Here is an 18,709-nt window from a genome sequence, read left to right on the forward strand (position 1 = left end):
CTGTGTATATAGATGGCTACACCTGTATATGTTACTCTCACCCTACTGTGTATATAGACGGCTACACCTGTATATATGATTCTCACCCTACTGTGTATATAGACAGCTACACCTGTATATATGATTCTCACCCTACTGTGTATATAGACGGCTACACCTGTGTATATGACTGTCATCCTACTGTATGTATAGACGGCTACACCTGTATATACTCTCACCCTACTGTGAATATAGACAGCTACACCTGTATATACTCTCACCCTACTGTGTATATAGACAGCTACACCTGTATATATTGCTCTCACCCTACTGTGTATATAGACAGCTATACCTGTATATATTACTCTCACCCTACTGTGTATATAGATGGGTACACCTGTATATACTATCACCTTGCTGTGTATATAGACGGCTATACCTGTATATATTACCCTCACCCTACTGCGTATATAAACGGCTATACCTGTATATATTGCTCTCATCCTACTGTGTATATAGACAGCTACACCTGTATATATTACCCTCACCCTACTGTGTATATAGATGGCTACACCGGTATATATTACTCTCACCCTACTGTGTATATAGATGGCTACAACGGTATATATTACTCTCACCCTACTGTGTATATAGATGGCTACACCGGTATATATTACTCTCACCCTGCTGTGTATATAGACGTCTACACTTGTATATAGTACTCTCACCCTACTGTGTATCTAGATGGCTACTCCTGTATATACTCTCACCCTACTGTATATAGATCACTACACCTGCATATACTCTCACCCTACTGTATATAGATGGCTACATCTGTATAAACTCTCTCCCTACTGTATATAGATGGCTACACCTGTATATACTCTCACCCTACTGTATATAGATGGCTACACCTGTATATACTCTCACCCTACTGTATATATAGACAGCTACACCAATCATATTATAGCAATGAGAAATCTATCTATTACACCCTTATTTTTAATTCAATTTTGGATGGTCATCTCACTGGAGTTTCTCTGTATATTATACTTAAAGGGGCTGTCTACTATAGACCATGGCTTTTTTTAAGATAGAAAGAGATTTTTATCCCTCTAAACCTTTGTTAGCTGTAACCCATAGCCATGCCAACTCTGCAGCGATAGAAGTCAATGGGTGATCACTGATGCCAATGAGCACCCAATGATACTGAGATCACCTGTTTTATTTGCTTTAAATACAAAGAGATTAGCACCACCTTGCAACTTTGTTAGCTTAATAACCCGTAACCATGCCAGCTCAGGAGCACAAAGAAACTTATAGAAGCCGGTAGGTGATCAGTGATGCCAGTGAACACCCAGTTATACTCAGACCACCCTGTTTGATTTGCTTTACAGATATGCCAGTGATTTTCAACCAGTGTGCTGTGGCACACTAGTGTGCCGCAACACATGGTCGGGTGTGCCGCGGGGAAAGTTCCCCAAACTATGGTGCCCCTGTGAAACAGGAGAAAACAATGGGGGAGAGAAACATGGGGATGGGGGATAGAAACAGCGGAGAGAAGCAGGGGGGAGAGAAGTTTGGTGGAGAGAAGCAGGGTGAGAGAGAAGTATGGTGGAGAGAAGCACAGGAGAGAAGCAGGGGGGAGAAGTATGGTGGAGAGAAGCAGGGGGGAGAGAAGTTTGGTGGAGAGAAGCAGGGTGGGAGAGAAGTATGGTGGAGATAAGCACAGGAGAGAAGTATGGTGGAGATAAGCACAGGAGAGAAGTATGGTGGAGAGAAGCACAGGAGAGAAGCAGGGGGGAGAAGTATGGTGGAGAGAAGCACAGGAGAGAAGTAGGGGGAGAAGTATGGTGGAGAGAAGCACAGGAGAGAAGCACAGGGGGGAGAAGAAAACAGGCCCAGGTTTCACACTGAGTGAGTATAAATACATTTAGAATCTATATTATTAACTATATGTATAATATGTACTGTTTTAGTGTCATTTTGTGCCATTTTGGTTGGTGTGCCCCGGGATTTTTTAAGTATAAAAAGTGTGCCGCGGCTCAAAAAAGGTTGAAAATCACTGAGATATGCAAGCCTATGCAACTTTAACCATAACAATGCCAGCTCTAGAGCACATAAGAACGCATAGAAGCCAGTAGGTAATCGGTAATGCCAGTGAGCACCCTCATGCAACTTTAACCACAACAATGCCAGCTCTAGAGCACATAGAAACTTATAAAAAACAGTAGGTGATCAATGGTGCCAGTGAGCACCCAGTGATACTTACACCACCCTGTTTTCTTTGCTTTAGCTAGAAAGAGATTTGCAGCCTCATGCAACTTTAACCATGACAATACCAGCTCTAGAGTATTTGGAAACTTACATAAACCAGTAGGTGATCGTTAATGTAAGTCAGCAAGTAATTTTTCAATACAAAAAGATTGGCATCCTCATGCAACTTTAACCTATGAACCATAACCTATACCAGCTCTGTAGAAAGCTATAAAAGTCAGAGGTTTTCCTACCACCAGTTCTACAATGAAATCAACTGGTGTCAGAAAGTTATATAGATTTGTAATTTACTTCTATTAAAAAATCTCAAGTCTTCCAGTATTTATCAGCTGCTGTATGTCCTGCAGGAAATGTTTTATTTGCAGTCTGACACAGCGCTCTCTGCTGACATGTCTGGCCGAGACAGGAACTGTCCAGAGCAGGAGAGGTTTTCTATGGGGATTCATAAAAAACCAAGACACGGTTCCTGTCTCGGCCAGAGATGTCAGCAGAGAGCACTGTGTCAGACTGAAAATAAAACAACATTTCCTGCAGGACATACAGCAGCTGATAAGTACAAGAAGACTTGAGATTTTTTTTAATAGAAGTAAATTACAAATCTATATAACTTTATGATATCAGTTGATTTGAAAGAAAAAAAAGGTTTTCACTGGACAACCCCTTTAAATAGAAAGTCCCTTTAAGAATAGTGATTATTCCTAATAAAGAGTGAGGGGCTCTGACGGCGACTAGTGATTGGCACAGCAGAGCCGCTCAGCCAACACGGCACATTTGTTGTACGTTTGCCTCTTTAACTGTTTGTTTAATAGCATGTGTTCTGTAGTCTGTTTTGATCTGGAATCAGATCGGAGATGAACAAATGAGCAGGGAGACAGGGGGGAATAGAGATCTCTCCTCAGCGAGATTACACGCCTGGTGATTAATAGTCAAAACAGCTCGAATAATGAGAGGAGCCAAGCAGCCGCTGCAGACAGCCTTTATTCCGTATTATTCCATTCAGCATGGCGGTTCCTATCATCATCCATTATAACCTCCTTCTCTTTCTGCACCCCAGGGTTCGGCGGACTCCTATACCAGCCGTCCATCTGATTCTGATGTCTCTTTGGAAGAAGACAGGGAGGCCGTGCGGAGAGAAGCGGAGCGGCAGGCCCAGGCACAGCTGGAGAAAGCCAAGGTACAGCGTCTGACATATTGTTATCAGCATGTCTGCCGGTGCATTACAGAACTGGCACTGAACATAATAGCCGGCTTACGTGATGCCAGACCATCGCCCGGCGAGAGTTTTTTTACTGGTTTGAAAGCAATGATGGGGCATTCAGATGAGACGCTAGGTGACTTTGAATGAGGAAATTTTACATTTGAGAAAGCAGAATCAAATAAATAAAATTCTCTTAAGAAGTATGGCCGCCTTAAAGGGTTTCCTTAAAGGGGTTATCCAGGATTAAAAATGCATAGCCACTTTCTTTCAAAAAGAGCCCACACCTGTCCTCAGTTTGCGTGTGTGGTAATAATACTTGAGCTGCAATACCACTAACAAACTGAGGACGAGAGTGGCGCTGTTTCTGCTATGTTTTTCGTTCTAATCATACATTACTATATCACTGTGGCCCCCTGTGAGTATGGCTGCAAGGTTTGATTAGGGTTAGTTTATAAAGGCGTCGTCCTATAGCAGAAATTGATGGCATATGAGTATAATGGTTATGTTCAGTATTCAGACTATTAGAACTTTTAGGGGAAGATTTATCAAACTGGTGTAAAATAGAATTGTCTTAGTTGCCCCTAACAACCAGTTTACACAAGTTTGATAAATCTCCCCCTAAGTGTCCAAGTTCACATGGGTGAAACACTCACTTCCCTAGGGGAGCTTAGTTCATGTGCATTGTTGTTGAGGAATGGAAGGAGAAGACACTTGGCAAAGAATAACTTTGAGCCTTTATTATTGTTTTATTTCTGAAGTTTATATCTAACTCTGGACCTTAAAGGGAACCAGTCAAGAGTTTAATGCTGCCTGACCTATCAGAGTGGCTCATGTTGTTATCACTTTAAGGCTGTGTTCACACTACGTAAGTTTCATATTGATCATTATTATTAATATGAATCATTATTCATATTAATCATTATTTTTGCGTGGCCGCTAGCGTTCCCAACCGGAATGTATACTATGTGTATACACTGCCGTGATACCATAGACGGCAACACAATGTAAGTTTCATATTAATCACGGCCGTTGTTGCAAATCCGCAACAACGTCCGTGATTAATATGAAACTTACACACATAGTATACATTCCGGTCGGGATCGCTAGCGGCCACACAAAAAACTGACATGTCAGTCTTCTGCAGCCGCTATTCATTGAATAGCGGCTGCGGAGAACCTGTCAGTTCACATATTAGAGCATTCGGCTCCGGCCGCACGCACCATTGTGTGCAGTGGTGAATTTGGATGCGCTTGCATCTGAATTTAGCAGAAATGAAGATCATCCAGAAGGTACTGCAGTACCGGCCAGGATGATCTTCAGTAACTACAGCAGTTCTATGATCAGGCCGGGTCACAGAACAACCGGTGTTATGCTAAATGTAAACATGGCCTAAGGGTGGTTCCCAGCTTCTTCTCCCTACCAGTCTTGATTGATAGATCTGTCCTTGTTTGAGTATAGGGAGAGATCTTTTAATCAAAACTGGTGAGGCAGGGAGAAACCACTGGGATAGATGGTTTGGAGAGACTGTGTCTCCTTGCTGATTGTTTCATTGCTTTGCACAGTCCCTTTTTAGTAGAAGGGCCCTATAAAAAATAGGCTGTTCCATGGTATTCCAGCACTTTGATGCTCAGGGATATTGTGTAATCCAAAGAACATGGCGAAATGTTTTCAGTTTCCCTATAGCACCTCCACAGGTGAAATTAAGTATTGCAGTTGAATTAATGATATAGTCCTCCAAAGAGAAAATCACTTTGTAAGACGTTTAAGGTTGTGGGTTAAACTGAGAAACTGAAATCTGAATTTCTGGTGGAATCTTATAGTAACAGTTGTGATAGAGGAGTAGGGAGCATTTTGTTGGAATGAGATTTTTTTCCCCATAATTTATTTACAAAAAAATTCTTAATTGCTATGATTTAGTAAAAAAATTACCATTATTTTAAGTTTGAATTAATGGGATTTTCGCTCTGATTAGACTTGCAGTTAGGCCGAGACATTTCGCTGATATACAGGCACCGAATTGTGGCCCTAGAGGCGTTGCTTGAAGTCGATTGACCCCCAGTGCAAAGGGCCTTCAATGCTTCATGTAAAATCCTGGTCTCCTCATATGGGGTAGGGAGACTTTATGGACCCCTTCAGGCTCCTAGGCCCAGATGCACCTGCACCCTCTATAGCAGGGATAGGGAACCTTGTCTCGCCAGCTATTGCAAAACTACAACTCCCATCATGGCTGGAAGCCAAAGCTAAAGCTTTGGCTGTCCAGGCATGATGGGAGTTGTAGTTTTGCAGCAGCTGGAGAGCCGAGGTTTCCTATCCCTGCTCTCTAGCTACGACCCTGTGCCTCTATTATGCTTATGTGAAAATAGAGGCTTCCATTGGAGGTGTACATATGGTATGTTTCCTAACCTATACCTCCAAGGAAGGGCCCAACATATGCCAATGTATAAGAATACAGGGGGGCATGTGCCCCATTGTGCCCTATTGACAAAAAAAAAACATATACAGCTCCGAATATTTTTAATAAACGCCTCTATAGAGAACAGTGTGGTCGACTATACTATTCCATACAGTAAAAAAGTTATACTAAAACATAGGTACGCTTGTAGCATCCATAGGGTCATTGGGACACATGGACCCTGAAATTTCCGGGGACATACATCTATTGGGCACTACACGAAGGTGGAGATTTATTAAACATGGTGTAAAGTGAAACTGGCTCAGTTGCCCCTAGCAACCAATCAGATTCCACCTTTCATTTTCCAAAGAGTCTGTGAGGAATGAAAGGTGGAATCTGATTGGTTGCTAGGGGAAACTGAGCCAATCAGATTCCACCTTTCATTCCTCACAGACTCTTTGGAAAATGAAAGGTGGAATCTGATTGGTTGCTAGGGGCAACTGAGCCAGTCTCGCTTTACACCATGTTTGATAAATCTCCCCCTATATAGTGTGGACATAGAATAACATATATTATTACACACTGGTATGGATGTTCACATCGGCCCAATGACACTTTGAGGTCTACTACTCCTTTTGGCGGGCCGTTCTTGCTGACAGTCGTTTCTACCATTGGGCCCCAAGGAATCTATCAGAAATGTCAGGGACAATCTGTGTAGGATACGGCCTAGAGCGGCTGTCACGGTATTTCTAGGTATCGGCTAGTAGAAGACGGCCCGATGGGTGGTATCTGGAGGTATAAGGCAAACAGAGCGGATCTGAAGACATTGCACTAGTATATTTATTCCTATACAAGTAAATCTAGCACAGTGTTGCTATGGGAATGGAGCCGAGAGATGCCGGCTGCGGTACACGGACACACTTTATACAATATTTATTACCTCTGGCATGGCTGTCAGAGAAGAAGCTGAAGAAATCACATCAAAGCCAAAGACTTTTTTTTATTTATTTTTTTATTTCTCGCGTCGGCGTCTGAAATGTTTTCACTTTAGGTGGCAGAGCCACTCTGTAAAACTAACACAGACGCTGACTGGGAGACAACTGGTGCACAGCGGGCGCAGGGCCTACAGTCAGGAGGTGGCCTCCGTCGCCTTCTATATGCTTTATATTAGAAGGATGGGTCAGGTTAAAGAGATGTGTGCAAATGCATAATTAAAAGGTTAATCCAGGTTGAGCAAATTAATGGTATTCTTTGTATAATAAAGAGACAGACAGATAGATAGGAGATAGATAGATAGATAGATAGATAGATAGATAGATAGATAGATAGATAGATAGATAGATAGATAATAGATAGATAGGAGATAGATAGATAGATAGATAATAGATAGATAGGAGATAGATAGATAGATAGATAGATAGATAGATAGATAGATAGATAGGAGATAGATAGATAGATAGATAGATAGATAGATAGATAGATAGGAGATAGAAAGATAGATAGATAGATAGATAGATAGATAGGAGATAGATAGATAGATAGATAGATAGATAGATAGATAGGAGATAGATAGATAGATAGATAGATAGATAGATAGGAGATAGATAGATAGATAGATAGATAGATAGATAGATAGATAGATAGACTGTTCCTCTGTAAATCATTGTGTCCATAGTAATGTCATATTACATGGCCAATTTGTACAGCGATGTTACCTAAGCTTCCAGTATGACCTCATGATTAAACAGCAGTGCCATTCAGGATGCCAGGAAAGCTGGGTAACAAGTCTTTGTTTTAGGACAAAGTGTTCTTTTAAGACAATAAAATCCAGGATTCGGTTCTACCCATTGGATGTGTGACACGTCTAAGTCTGTATATGTCGCCGGCTTATATAAACCCCGCCATGACACAGCCCTACGTTGTTAAGATTTGTTTCATTCTGTTTAACACTGGAACGCTCCTTGTTGCTATGGAAATTTGGCTCAGCGTTTGTGTTTTAGTTGCACGGATACATGGCGAGCCCCCCCACCCCACCCCCTGATCCGCCAATAGTGGTTTGTTCTATTTGGGGAAGCAATATGACAATTTCTCGAGAGCCGTCCTGTAATTACCGGGCAATTTCACACCAAGGTGGTGATTGTCGCAGAACGCTTCCTGTCTCCGTCGGGCAGCTGCGAGAGCTTGGCACGGAGATGGCTCGTCCCGTCTATGTGAATGGCAGCGTATGGAGAGGGTAGACGCTATCTGCGGCGCTGTTCGTGGCCCGCAGATGTATTACGCTCCATGTTATTTTTACAAACCGGCTATTTCTATCAGGATTACTGTATTTTACTGTCAGATGGGAGAGGAGGGTAATTTCTCAGACATTGGACTATTAATATCCCCAGAGACTTAATAGAAATCAGACTGTATGGGTGTATGGAAAATTTGTAGGAGATGTTCTTCTTCGGCATACGATTCGGGGGTAAATACGAGATTTATAATGGGGTGATACTCACCTGCCACAGTCCCCTGCCGTAGGTGCCTGCTACCCATGGCATCATGATGACTTCTTGATACAAGTCAATCATCGTCAATGGCATTTACGTGTCTTAAAGTGTACCTGTCGTTATAACTTTCAAAATCTAAATCAACACTAGATGTGATATAAAGCAAATTTGCAATTTACACTCATTATTTTTTTTTTTACTTATCATGGAGAACACGGCACTTCCTGTTTTTCTGACTTTTTTTTTTTTTTTTTACCAAGAAACAGGAAACAGTCAGAAAACAGGAAGTCCAGTTTATTCCAGGCCATCTGTGCGCTCACAGAGAGAAGGCAGTCATGTGATTGATGGACACATTGAGCCGTGACTCTCTGTACTGGCCGGAATTTCTGTGTTTAGTCTGTTTTTTTTTTTTTCAACCAGCACAAGTCAGAAAATCTGCCCTCAGGAGGTTGAACCTGGATTTCTGGTAAGTTCAGCTTTGTTTTACAGCATGATAACAACAACAAAAAAATAATCACTGTATATTGCAAACTTGCTTTATATCACATCTACTGTTGATTAAGATTTTGAAAGTTATAACGACAGGGACATTCTAACCAGTGATAGGCAAAGAGGGCAACTCCTCGAGACCAGGAAGGAGTAAGCAGCAGGGGCCACGCATCAGAGGAGCAGCAGCAGCAGTAGGGATAACAGGGAAGGTGAGTATGGATTTTTAAATAAATGTCTACTAAACCCTTTAAAAAATGGCCTCCTCTACTCAATATACTGACTAGAATGGAGAACAGGGCTCTCATATCCCTCTATTGAATATGACAGAAGTCAGATATGCTCCTCCATTCAGGCTATGGAACTGCCAGAGGTGACTGAGCATGCATGCTTTACCGACACTCGATTCGAACCAAGGACACAGGACTAGTGGTTGGTGCTGATCTCAGTGGTCAGACCCCCACCAATCTATATCCAGGGGATAGGTTGAACTTGCCGAAATTCGGGTTTCGCCAATGTTCGTCCGAACCTGAATTAGACTCCAGGCGTCTAGAGAAGTTAGATGATACATTGGTGATACTTGGTGAAATATGGCCGATAATACAGATTTTTAGGTTTGTAAAGAAGATCAATGGACGGGCAAACGTTTTTTTTCATTAATCTGCTGATTATTGTCCCTTTTACATCGGCTGAATATTGGAAATAATGAGCAGGCCATATAAAGGAGCCTTTTAAGGGGTGCTTATCAGCTGCCGTATGTCCTGCAGGAAGTGGAGTATTCTTTCCAGTCTGACACAGTGCTCTCTGCTGCCACCTCTGTCCATGTCAGAAACTGTCCAGAGCAGGACAGGTTTTCTATGAGGATTCGCTATTGTTCTGGACAATTCCTGACATGGACAGAGGTGGCAGCAGAGAGCACTGTGTCAGACTAGAAATAATACACTACTTCCTGCAGGACATACAGCATCTGATAAGTACTGGAACACTTGAGATTTATAAATAGCAGCAATTTGCAAATCTATATAACTTTCTGACATCACTTAACCTGATTTTTTTTCTCTCTCCGGAGTACCCCTTTAAGGCCTCTACATTGTGTATATGCATAGTTACAGTATGAATGCTTTCACGACTTACGTTTTGCTTACCTCATTTTGGGGTCTTCCTTTGGGTGTAGACGTCAGTAGAATTTCCAAACATACCTCAGATATGAGGTACTCATCTATGATACTTTATAGTTACCACGCTGTATAGATGTTTTTAACATAGTAACATAGTAAACAAGGTTGAAAGAAGACAAGAGTCCATCAGGTTCAACCTAGGGAAATTCTACTGTGTTGATCCAGGGAAGGCAAAACCCCCCATGAGGCAGACGACAATCGTCCCACCACAGGGAGAAAACTCCCCCCCGACTGCAATGGCAACCAGAACAATCCCCGGACCAACGTATCACCGGAAATCAAATGCCCATAACTTGTAATATTATATTGTTCAAGAAAAGCATCCAGGCCTCCCTTGAACTTATTTAATGAATCGGCCATGACAACATCATGTGGCAGAGAGTTCCACAGTCTTACCGCTCGTACAGTAAAGAACCCACGTCTGTGCTGATGGTGAAATCTTCTTTCCTCTAGACGTAGAGGGTGCCCCCTTGTCGTGGTTACAGACCAAAGGGAAGGGAAGGGAAGGGAAGCTGCATTAAAATGCATTAAAATGTTTAGTCATCTATGCTTTTCTATACAGTTAAAAAAAAAAAAAAAAAAAGGAATGCAGACGTATTCCAGTCCCATGGAGGACACCAGGAACGATTCTACTGTATTGTTACCCCTGGAGTGGACGATAATCACTCAGATACCGAAATGTGTTTCTAGTCTGTGTCCATTTTTTGATTGTAACCCCCATTTTTTTCTTTTTAATCCTTAAAGTTCCTAAAGTTAAGATCCCTCCTCCTGGGCACTTGCCAGAGCAGCAGCCTGTATCATCACACTCCTCTCCCAGACCTCTGTATAGAACTTTCAGTTCTTTTGGGCTCCCAGAACTGCTGACAGATTTGCTTTACAGGGAGCCTTTGCTGTCTGAACCATAGACAGCATCAATTCCTGACAGACTCTCTAAATTATACTCCATAGTATAAAACCAAGCCATGGCATCAGGGAAGTGTCCTGGAGGCGGTCTATCCAGCTTTCCCCACCTAGGCAGGCTTGATTGACAGGTCTGTGCGTACAGGTAGTAATCTGTCAATTAAACTGAGCTGATTAGGAAAAAGCTGAGAAGACCGCCTCCCAGACACTTCCTTTAGGTTTCATCTTGGTTTTAAAGGGGAACTCTGGCGAACATTTTCTTTCAACTTGTGTTAGAAAGTTATATAGACCTGATTTATTTTTATTTAAAAAATCTCAAGTCTTCCAGTACTTATCAGCTGCTGTATGTCCTACAGGATGTGGTGTATTCTTTCCAGTCTGACAGTTGGAACTGTCCAGAGCAGGAGTTTTCTATGGGGATTTATTACTGCTTTGGACAGTTCCCGACATGGACAGAGGTGGCAGCAGAGATCTCTCTGTCAGACTAGAAAGAATTCACCACTTCCTACAGGACACACAGCAGCTAAGTACTGGTAAACTTCAGATTTTTAAATAGAAGTAATTTACAAATCTGTTAATTTAAAAAAAAATAAAAAATCTCGAAAATGTTGTAGTCCTTCAGAGTAAAACCTAATAAGAGATCCTCTTAGGATCTCATGCCGCCCGGGGAATCCCTTATTGCAGTCTATGCAGTTCCCTATTACACAAATGCATGTTCTCCCAAAGGATACTTTTAATTATAAAAAAAAATGTAATTGCAGATTTTTTTCTTTCTGCTGTCATCACCAATGTTTCTAATCCAGAGGTGGAAGTGATAACCAAGGGTAAAATGGTGGTCTATGACGGGAGAGGTGGATGACACTCTGAGATGAATGGTGTCCTCACAGCAGCATGTGACAGGGGGGCCGTGCAGCCTCCCGCTGTTGTCATGCAGTGTGGGGAAGGGGAGCGTGGACGCACATACTGGGGGGGAGTGGTCTCTGCGCTCTTCTCATATGTGTGCAAGATGATTCTCCTTCTGTTCCCATTCATTTCCATAGTGAGTGTTATGCTGTGATATATTATCCGTCCTGACGTTGTAGACGTTACATCTGCTCGGCATGATTGTCTGCAGATGATACACATCTAGTCAGTGCAGAATCTGCACCTTCTAGCTGCCATTTAGAATAGTAGCCAGATTGCCATGGCTACATCTACCCCCCCCCCCCCCATATAGCAATGCCCCCGGCTCAGGTAATCTGTACCCTGAACCGTTCAATCATGTTTTTAAACTAGATACAGGGATATGCAACTCAGGCCCTCCAGCTGTTGCAAAACTACAATTCCCATCGTGCCTGGACAGCAAAAGCTTTAGCTTTGGCTGTCCAGGCAAGATGGGAATTGTAGTTTTGCAACAGCTGGAGGGCCTGAGTTTTACACCTGTGAACTAGAAGCCTTTAAAGGGTTCCTTTGGTGCCAGGTAGGCACAGATGTGTCGTCATCCTATCAGGGGCATTAGCATGAACTTAGGGGGGCAGATGTGGGGTAAGTGCCCATGTGCTGTTTGCTAGAAAGTAGGGGGCACCAACAAGTGAAGGAAACCCTAACTATCACTATATATGATTATCTGACTTTCTGGATATGCAGATATAATAAAATCCCGCCATATAGATAGTTGTCATGCTGCACTCTTTGGCCATGTTCACATCTTTGTTGTAGATTCCATTGCTCTGCTTAACCATAGGAGTAAAGGTATGTTCACACTACGGAATCCCGACTGAACACCCGTTGCAGATTCCGCAGCTCGCAACCACTCGCAGACTCTGGTGGCATCTCCGCTGCTCCCAAATTTTGCTGTCTGTCCAAAGAATGAACCCGCTTATTCTCCGGGCAGATGGCAGAATCTGCGAGTGGGTGCAAGCTGCGGAATCTGCAATGGGGGTTCCGTCGGGATTCCGTAGTGGGCACATACACTAAGTCAATGCTGTTAGTGGTGGGTCTGGCTCCATTACATGAGACCCTTAGGATAGGTTATTGATTAGAACCCCTGCTGATCATACTGTACTATTAGGCTGTGTTCATACTACGTATAAACAACGGGCGTTGTTTGCCATGTCAAACAACGGCCACTGTTTGACATGTTCCTCCGGCCGATATTACTATATCGGCAAAAGGAACATCATTTTATTTTGTTTGTAATCCAATTAATCATTGAAGTCCATACAATGTATGGCCGTCGGAACGGCCAGACATTTTGTGGTCAGAGCGGAAATAATGACCGTTGTTCCTGCATTATAATTGCCATGTCAACTATTTGTGCGTCCATAAGGGAACAACGGCTCTTGTTCAATAGAGTGTGTGAACAATGGCTTTTGTTCCCCATAGAGTTCCATGCAGTGCATTATTTTAAGGCAAGAACGGACGTTGTTTTAATCGACAACAACGACCATTCTTGTCTTTAAAAAATACATAGCCTTATAAGGTATTGCAGTGTTGTCCCCTTTACTTGAATGGGACTGTGTTGGGTTACTTTTCATCACTGCTACAACATGTATGTAGCTTGCAATAACGAACTTGGTTGTAGCTGATATAAACTTTGAAGAGGCTGCAGCACCTACACAAGTGTTATACAGCAGAACGACAGGGGTGCAGGGAGGCCAACCCCCACCAATCTATTAATTATTTATGGCCTGTAACCCCTTTAGAGTTTAGCATTTCTTTTGTTAGCAGCCGCCACTAGGGGGAGCTTTAGTGCTCACTGCATACTGTTCTGTTATTGAGTTCAGTGTATAAATAGCAAACCCTGCAGTCAGTAAACGTTGAAGGTTTATATCAGGAAATGTTTTAGCAGAAAAATGGTGTTTATATAAATTTGGACTATTACGCTACGTTCCTAAAGGGACAAATTCTCTGTGAATAAGGAAAAATGGCTCTCAGAGCCTTTCCTATGCAAACTGCACTAAGTTGTCTAGTGTGAATTTCATTGAATAACCCTACTTTTTAAAGGGTTACTCTGGTGAAAATAATTATCTAAATTAAATATATTTGTTATTTACTTCTATTTAAAAATCTCATGTTTTCCAGTATTTATCAGCTGCTGCATGTCCTGCAGGAATCGGTGTATTCTTTCCAGTCTGACGCAGTGCTCTCCGCTGCCACCTCTGTCCATGTCAGGAACTGTCCAGTGCAGTAGCAAATCCCCATAGAAAATCTCTCCTGCTCTGGACAGTTCCTGTCATGGACTGAGGTGGCAGCGGAGAGCACTGCGTCAGACTGGAAAGAATACACCACTTCCTACAGGACATACAGTTGCTGATAAGTACTGGAAGGATTGAAATTTTTAAATAGAACTCATATGTAACTTTCTGACAACAGTTGATTTGAAAGAAAAGAGTACCCCTTTAGGATTACCTAGATTTTCTCATTTAAGAATGGAATATAATGGACTTCCAGTCAAACTATGCAAAACAGCTCTCTGGTGCCACCTTTGGAGGTCGCTTTCCTTTCAAGTCAAAGTTTGACTATAAGTGGGACCAAATGGGTGATGCGTCTTCTTCAGGAGAGCACCATAAAGACGTGGAGATTTATGGGCCGTTCATGCTTTTAGGTCGTTGCATTTAGGGCGTTCTTCCCAGAATTCCCAATGGAGCCTGAATGGCCTTTAACTCTTCACATGTCTTTATGGTGTTCTCCTCAAGATTATCCCTTAAGGGACCACTAAATCTAGAAATAAATAATAAAAGTAGACCTGCAATACATTTGCCCTCAATGTCAGTCTGCAGGACTTTCGGAATGTGGTCGAAACAGTATTTAAGAAACCCTACAGAGAACTGTTCAGTTTTTGCCTGGGGAATTGCTGAAGGGGTGGAGCTTATTTAAGGAGGTGGAGCTTAACAATGTTTGGTTCCCACAGCAGAGAGGGTAGAGGGGGGAGGTTCATGCTGTTGAATTCGCTTGCTGACTGTCCAATGTGTATGGAGGCCTCACAACTAGTGTTGAGCAAAGAGGCCGAACTGTTACCACCAAAGCTGTTCCCCTGTCTCCAGTAGTGACTTAACACTGCATAGTGTGGAATACGGTTACTTGAAGAGAAACTGTGCCTAGATACATGTGCTCGGCTCTACGTCTAGCCTGCACACTGAACTGGGGACCTAGCAGGAGCCAGGGCCCAACTTGACTGCTGTAGGGAGCGTCCTGTCTTGCGTCCTTTCACTACAGAATCTCTGGCAAGACCTCACACTTCCTCTACCCATGTGACTTCCTTCCTACAGCATTTGTAAACTGTGCTGTGAGTGGGTGAGGAGTGTGTGTAAAGAAGTAAAGAGTGAGAGGATAGGTTAAGAGAAGAAAGAACTCTCACTGGTGTACAGATCCATGTGACACATAAACAAAACAATAACCCTTTATATTCCTTCAGCTGTGCAATATCTAGATATACATACTTACAACAACGACATCTAGTGGTAAAACTCTGGTACTGCTACATTACCACTTACACTAATAAGTACTGGATTTTGTGAAGGGTGTAACCAATAGCCTCACCCGTGGTGGGACACCACACCTGCATTGTTTTTATAACCTGTTGCCCTTAGTAATGACCTGCTAAGGCAGGTCAGGCATGCTCAGTTGAAATGCAGTCTCTAGGATGTAATGGCCACTGAGCCTGTAAGCAACAGCCTGCATAGCAACAGCAGAGTCATGTTTCAGAAAGTAAACAGAAAGTGATTAGATCCATGGGATAAGATGGACTATCCCTTTAAGGATATGCACCTACTTAAAGTAACCCTTTCTGTATCTTTCTGTGGCTGGTTCCCTGGTGCAGTGTTACGTCATGTAATGTGCATATTATGCATTATTCGTTTGGAATCTGATATATAGGTAATGGGAAAAGAACACGATGGTAGCAATGTACTGGCATAATGTGGACTTAGTCGACAAGGAACAGTAGCTTCTGATCTACACTAACAGGGTCATAAAATATACTGAAGTACTGCCAAGCTGTTCACCTCATGCCTGACCTCTTAGACCCTGAACTTATGAGCTTTATGAGGACATTACTTCTTAAAAGACTCTATTGTAAATGTATATTGCTATAAAACTGGAGAGTCTCCAAGGATATAACTATAGGGGGTGCACTCCTTCCTGAGGGGCACAAATAGCGCTTCTGCCAGACAGCTGGACTGTTAATGGGATTTTATATTTGGGGTTTTCCTGGAATAGAATATTCCACTGATGTGGATATTTTTCAGTCAGGGCAGGAGTACTGCTTTTCCACCCACAAGTAATATTATATGAGGCAGGACTCTAAAGCTTTCTCTATGAGTGGTGGGGGAAGCAGGACTCTCAGGCTTTCTCTATGGGTCATGGGGGAAGCCGGACTCTCAGGCTTTCTTTATGGGTGGTGGGGGAATACTTCACTGATGTGGATATGTTTCAGCGAGGGAAGGAGTCCTGTTTTTCCACCCACAAGTGATATTATATGAGGCAGGATTCTCAGGCTTTCTCTATGAGTGGTGGGGGAAGCCGGACTCTCAGGCTTTCTTTATGAGTGTAATAAACACAACGATCAGCCAATGATAACGATCATTGGCTGATTGTTGATATATGTTTGAACCTATAATTGTCGGGCGCCGATCGCGCATCGCTATTTGTAATAGCGGTGCGCGGTCAGCGACCGGCGATTTACATTACCTATCCAGACTGCAGGGCTCTACTTGCGGTCTTCTTCTCCACGGTTCCCGAGCGCTCCAGCTTCAGAGTGGCCTGTCCCGGCCAGTGATTGACTGAGCGGCCTGTCAGCTGAGACAGGCCTCTCTAAAGCTGGAGCGTGTGGACCCGGGAGAAGCACAGAACAAGAGGAGTCCTGCAACCTGGACAGGTAATATATAAAGTTTAAACAAGAGCTGCAAGGACATCGGTAACGATGTCCCTGCAGCCCTTGTTAAACGATTATCGGGCCGTGTAATAGGCCCAGTAAACGACCGCCGATCTAGCAGATGGGCACTCGTTTACAGTTATTATCAGCCCCCATCGGCCTGTCTAATAGTACCCTAAGGCTTTCTTTATGAGTGGTGGGGGAAGCAGGACTCAGGCTTTGTCAATAGAGTAGGTAGTAAAGGACTCATAAACTCTCTCTATGAGTGACTGGGTAAGAAATCACTGGATGGGGAAGCAGGACTCACAGGCTTTTTTTGAGTCAATGTGGTAGCAGGACTCACAGGCTTTTCCTATGAGTGGAGGGGGGAGCAGGACTCAGAGGCTTTCTCTATATGTTGTGAGAGAAGAACACACAGACTTTGTCTAAGAGTGGGTAGGCAAGAACTCATAGGCTTTCTTTATTAGTGGCTAGGGGAAGCAGGACTCTCAGGCGTTCTCTATGAGTGGACGGGGAAGCAGGACTCACAGGCTTTTGTTTTCAAAATGCTTCCGGCTATTGTGACACACTGTTGCAGGCCCCCTCACTCATTCAGCGGCAGAGCTGGGTCACCGCTATAGCTGCTGCATGGCAGAAACATCATGTCTCAATACTGGGAGTGGCTGCACACCGGGGACCAGAGCGGTAGAATGCGGCAGTAGTGCGGGAGCAAGAGTGGTAAGTGGATGTAATTTGTCTTTTCACCCACCCCTTCCCTGGGCATTCTGAAAAAAAACTTCCTGAACGGACAGCCCCTTTAAGTAGAGCACATATGTTTAAGAAATAAAAAACAAAAAAGTTGCCATGAGGCTTCCTATACACCTGGCAGAGCCCTGTGCAGGCGGTTGTACAACCAGATGGTGCATGTAGGAAACAATCCTTCCATAACATGGCATGCCTCCATATAACATCACATAGAAAATTACAGGAACTACAGTTTTATGTGAGCGATGTGCCTGTTCACAGAAACGAATGTACCTTATTAATCTTTCATTGGTCCAGTGAGGTGCAGTGTTACTTATGGAGAAGTGAAGCACTCAGGCTGGGGAAATAGACAACATGATTAATTAAAGGGATTATACATGAAGTGATAAAATACCATTCTGACGTACATGAGGCTTTTACTAACCCAACTATGGGGTCTTCACACAAAACCTATTTATTATGACCTTCTGCTAGAAGAACAAGACCGGGCATGGGAAACTATTGCTAATTCTTGCAAACATGGGGTCCTTGGATCAGATACAATGGAATCCAGTCCAAAGGTCCTACGCTTACCAAAGCATACAGAAAGCTTATTATTATTTGCTTAAAGGGGTATTTGTTAGGTTATGTGATTGAAGGGGATCCCACTGCAGATACCTACATTGATCATAAGAGCAGGATACCCTGTTTACTTATATGGAGTGGTGGTCTATTTAGTCTTTTTGGGGTTGATGGTCATAGCTGAGTACAGTTCCTGGATACCTTCAGTCCCATGTTGAGTAAATAGAGTGACAATGAGCATGCCCACAAAGGACCCTGTTCTTGGGATCAGGATATCAGTCTTAGAGGGTGCTTAGGGTGTTATTCCACGGGCCGATGGGAACCCGATAATGACTGTAAACGAGCACCGATCTGCTAGATCGGCGCTCGTTTACTGGGCCTATTACACAGCCCGATAATTGTTTAACAAGGGCTGCATGGACATCGATACCAATGTCCTTGCAGCCCTTGCTTTAACTATATACATTACCTATCCATGCTGCAGGGCTCCTCTTGCGCTCCTTTTTCCAAACCCACACGCTGAAGCTTTATAGCGGCCTGTCTCAGCTGACAGGCCGCTCAGCCAATCACTGGCCACAGCGGTCTGGCCTGTGATTGGCTGAGCGGCCTGTCAGCTCAGACAGGCCGCTCTGAAGCTGGAGCAAGTGGGAC

The 18,709-nt window shown here is 43.2% G+C and overlaps 1 protein-coding gene across 3 annotated transcripts in view; it reads left to right on the forward strand.

Annotated features, from left to right (window-relative positions):
• CACNB2 (calcium voltage-gated channel auxiliary subunit beta 2) overlaps positions 1-18,709 on the forward strand; it is a 195,717-nt gene that overhangs the window by 128,180 nt on the left and 48,828 nt on the right. For all 3 annotated transcript variants that reach the window (XM_069959030.1, XM_069959031.1, XM_069959032.1), the window contains one exon: positions 3,311-3,430. In XM_069959030.1, coding sequence (XP_069815131.1) covers positions 3,311-3,430 — 120 coding nt within the window. The remainder of the gene's footprint in view (positions 1-3,310; positions 3,431-18,709) is intronic.

Source organism: Dendropsophus ebraccatus, chromosome 2 (assembly GCF_027789765.1).
Source record: "Dendropsophus ebraccatus isolate aDenEbr1 chromosome 2, aDenEbr1.pat, whole genome shotgun sequence".
NCBI lineage: Eukaryota > Metazoa > Chordata > Amphibia > Anura > Hylidae > Dendropsophus > Dendropsophus ebraccatus.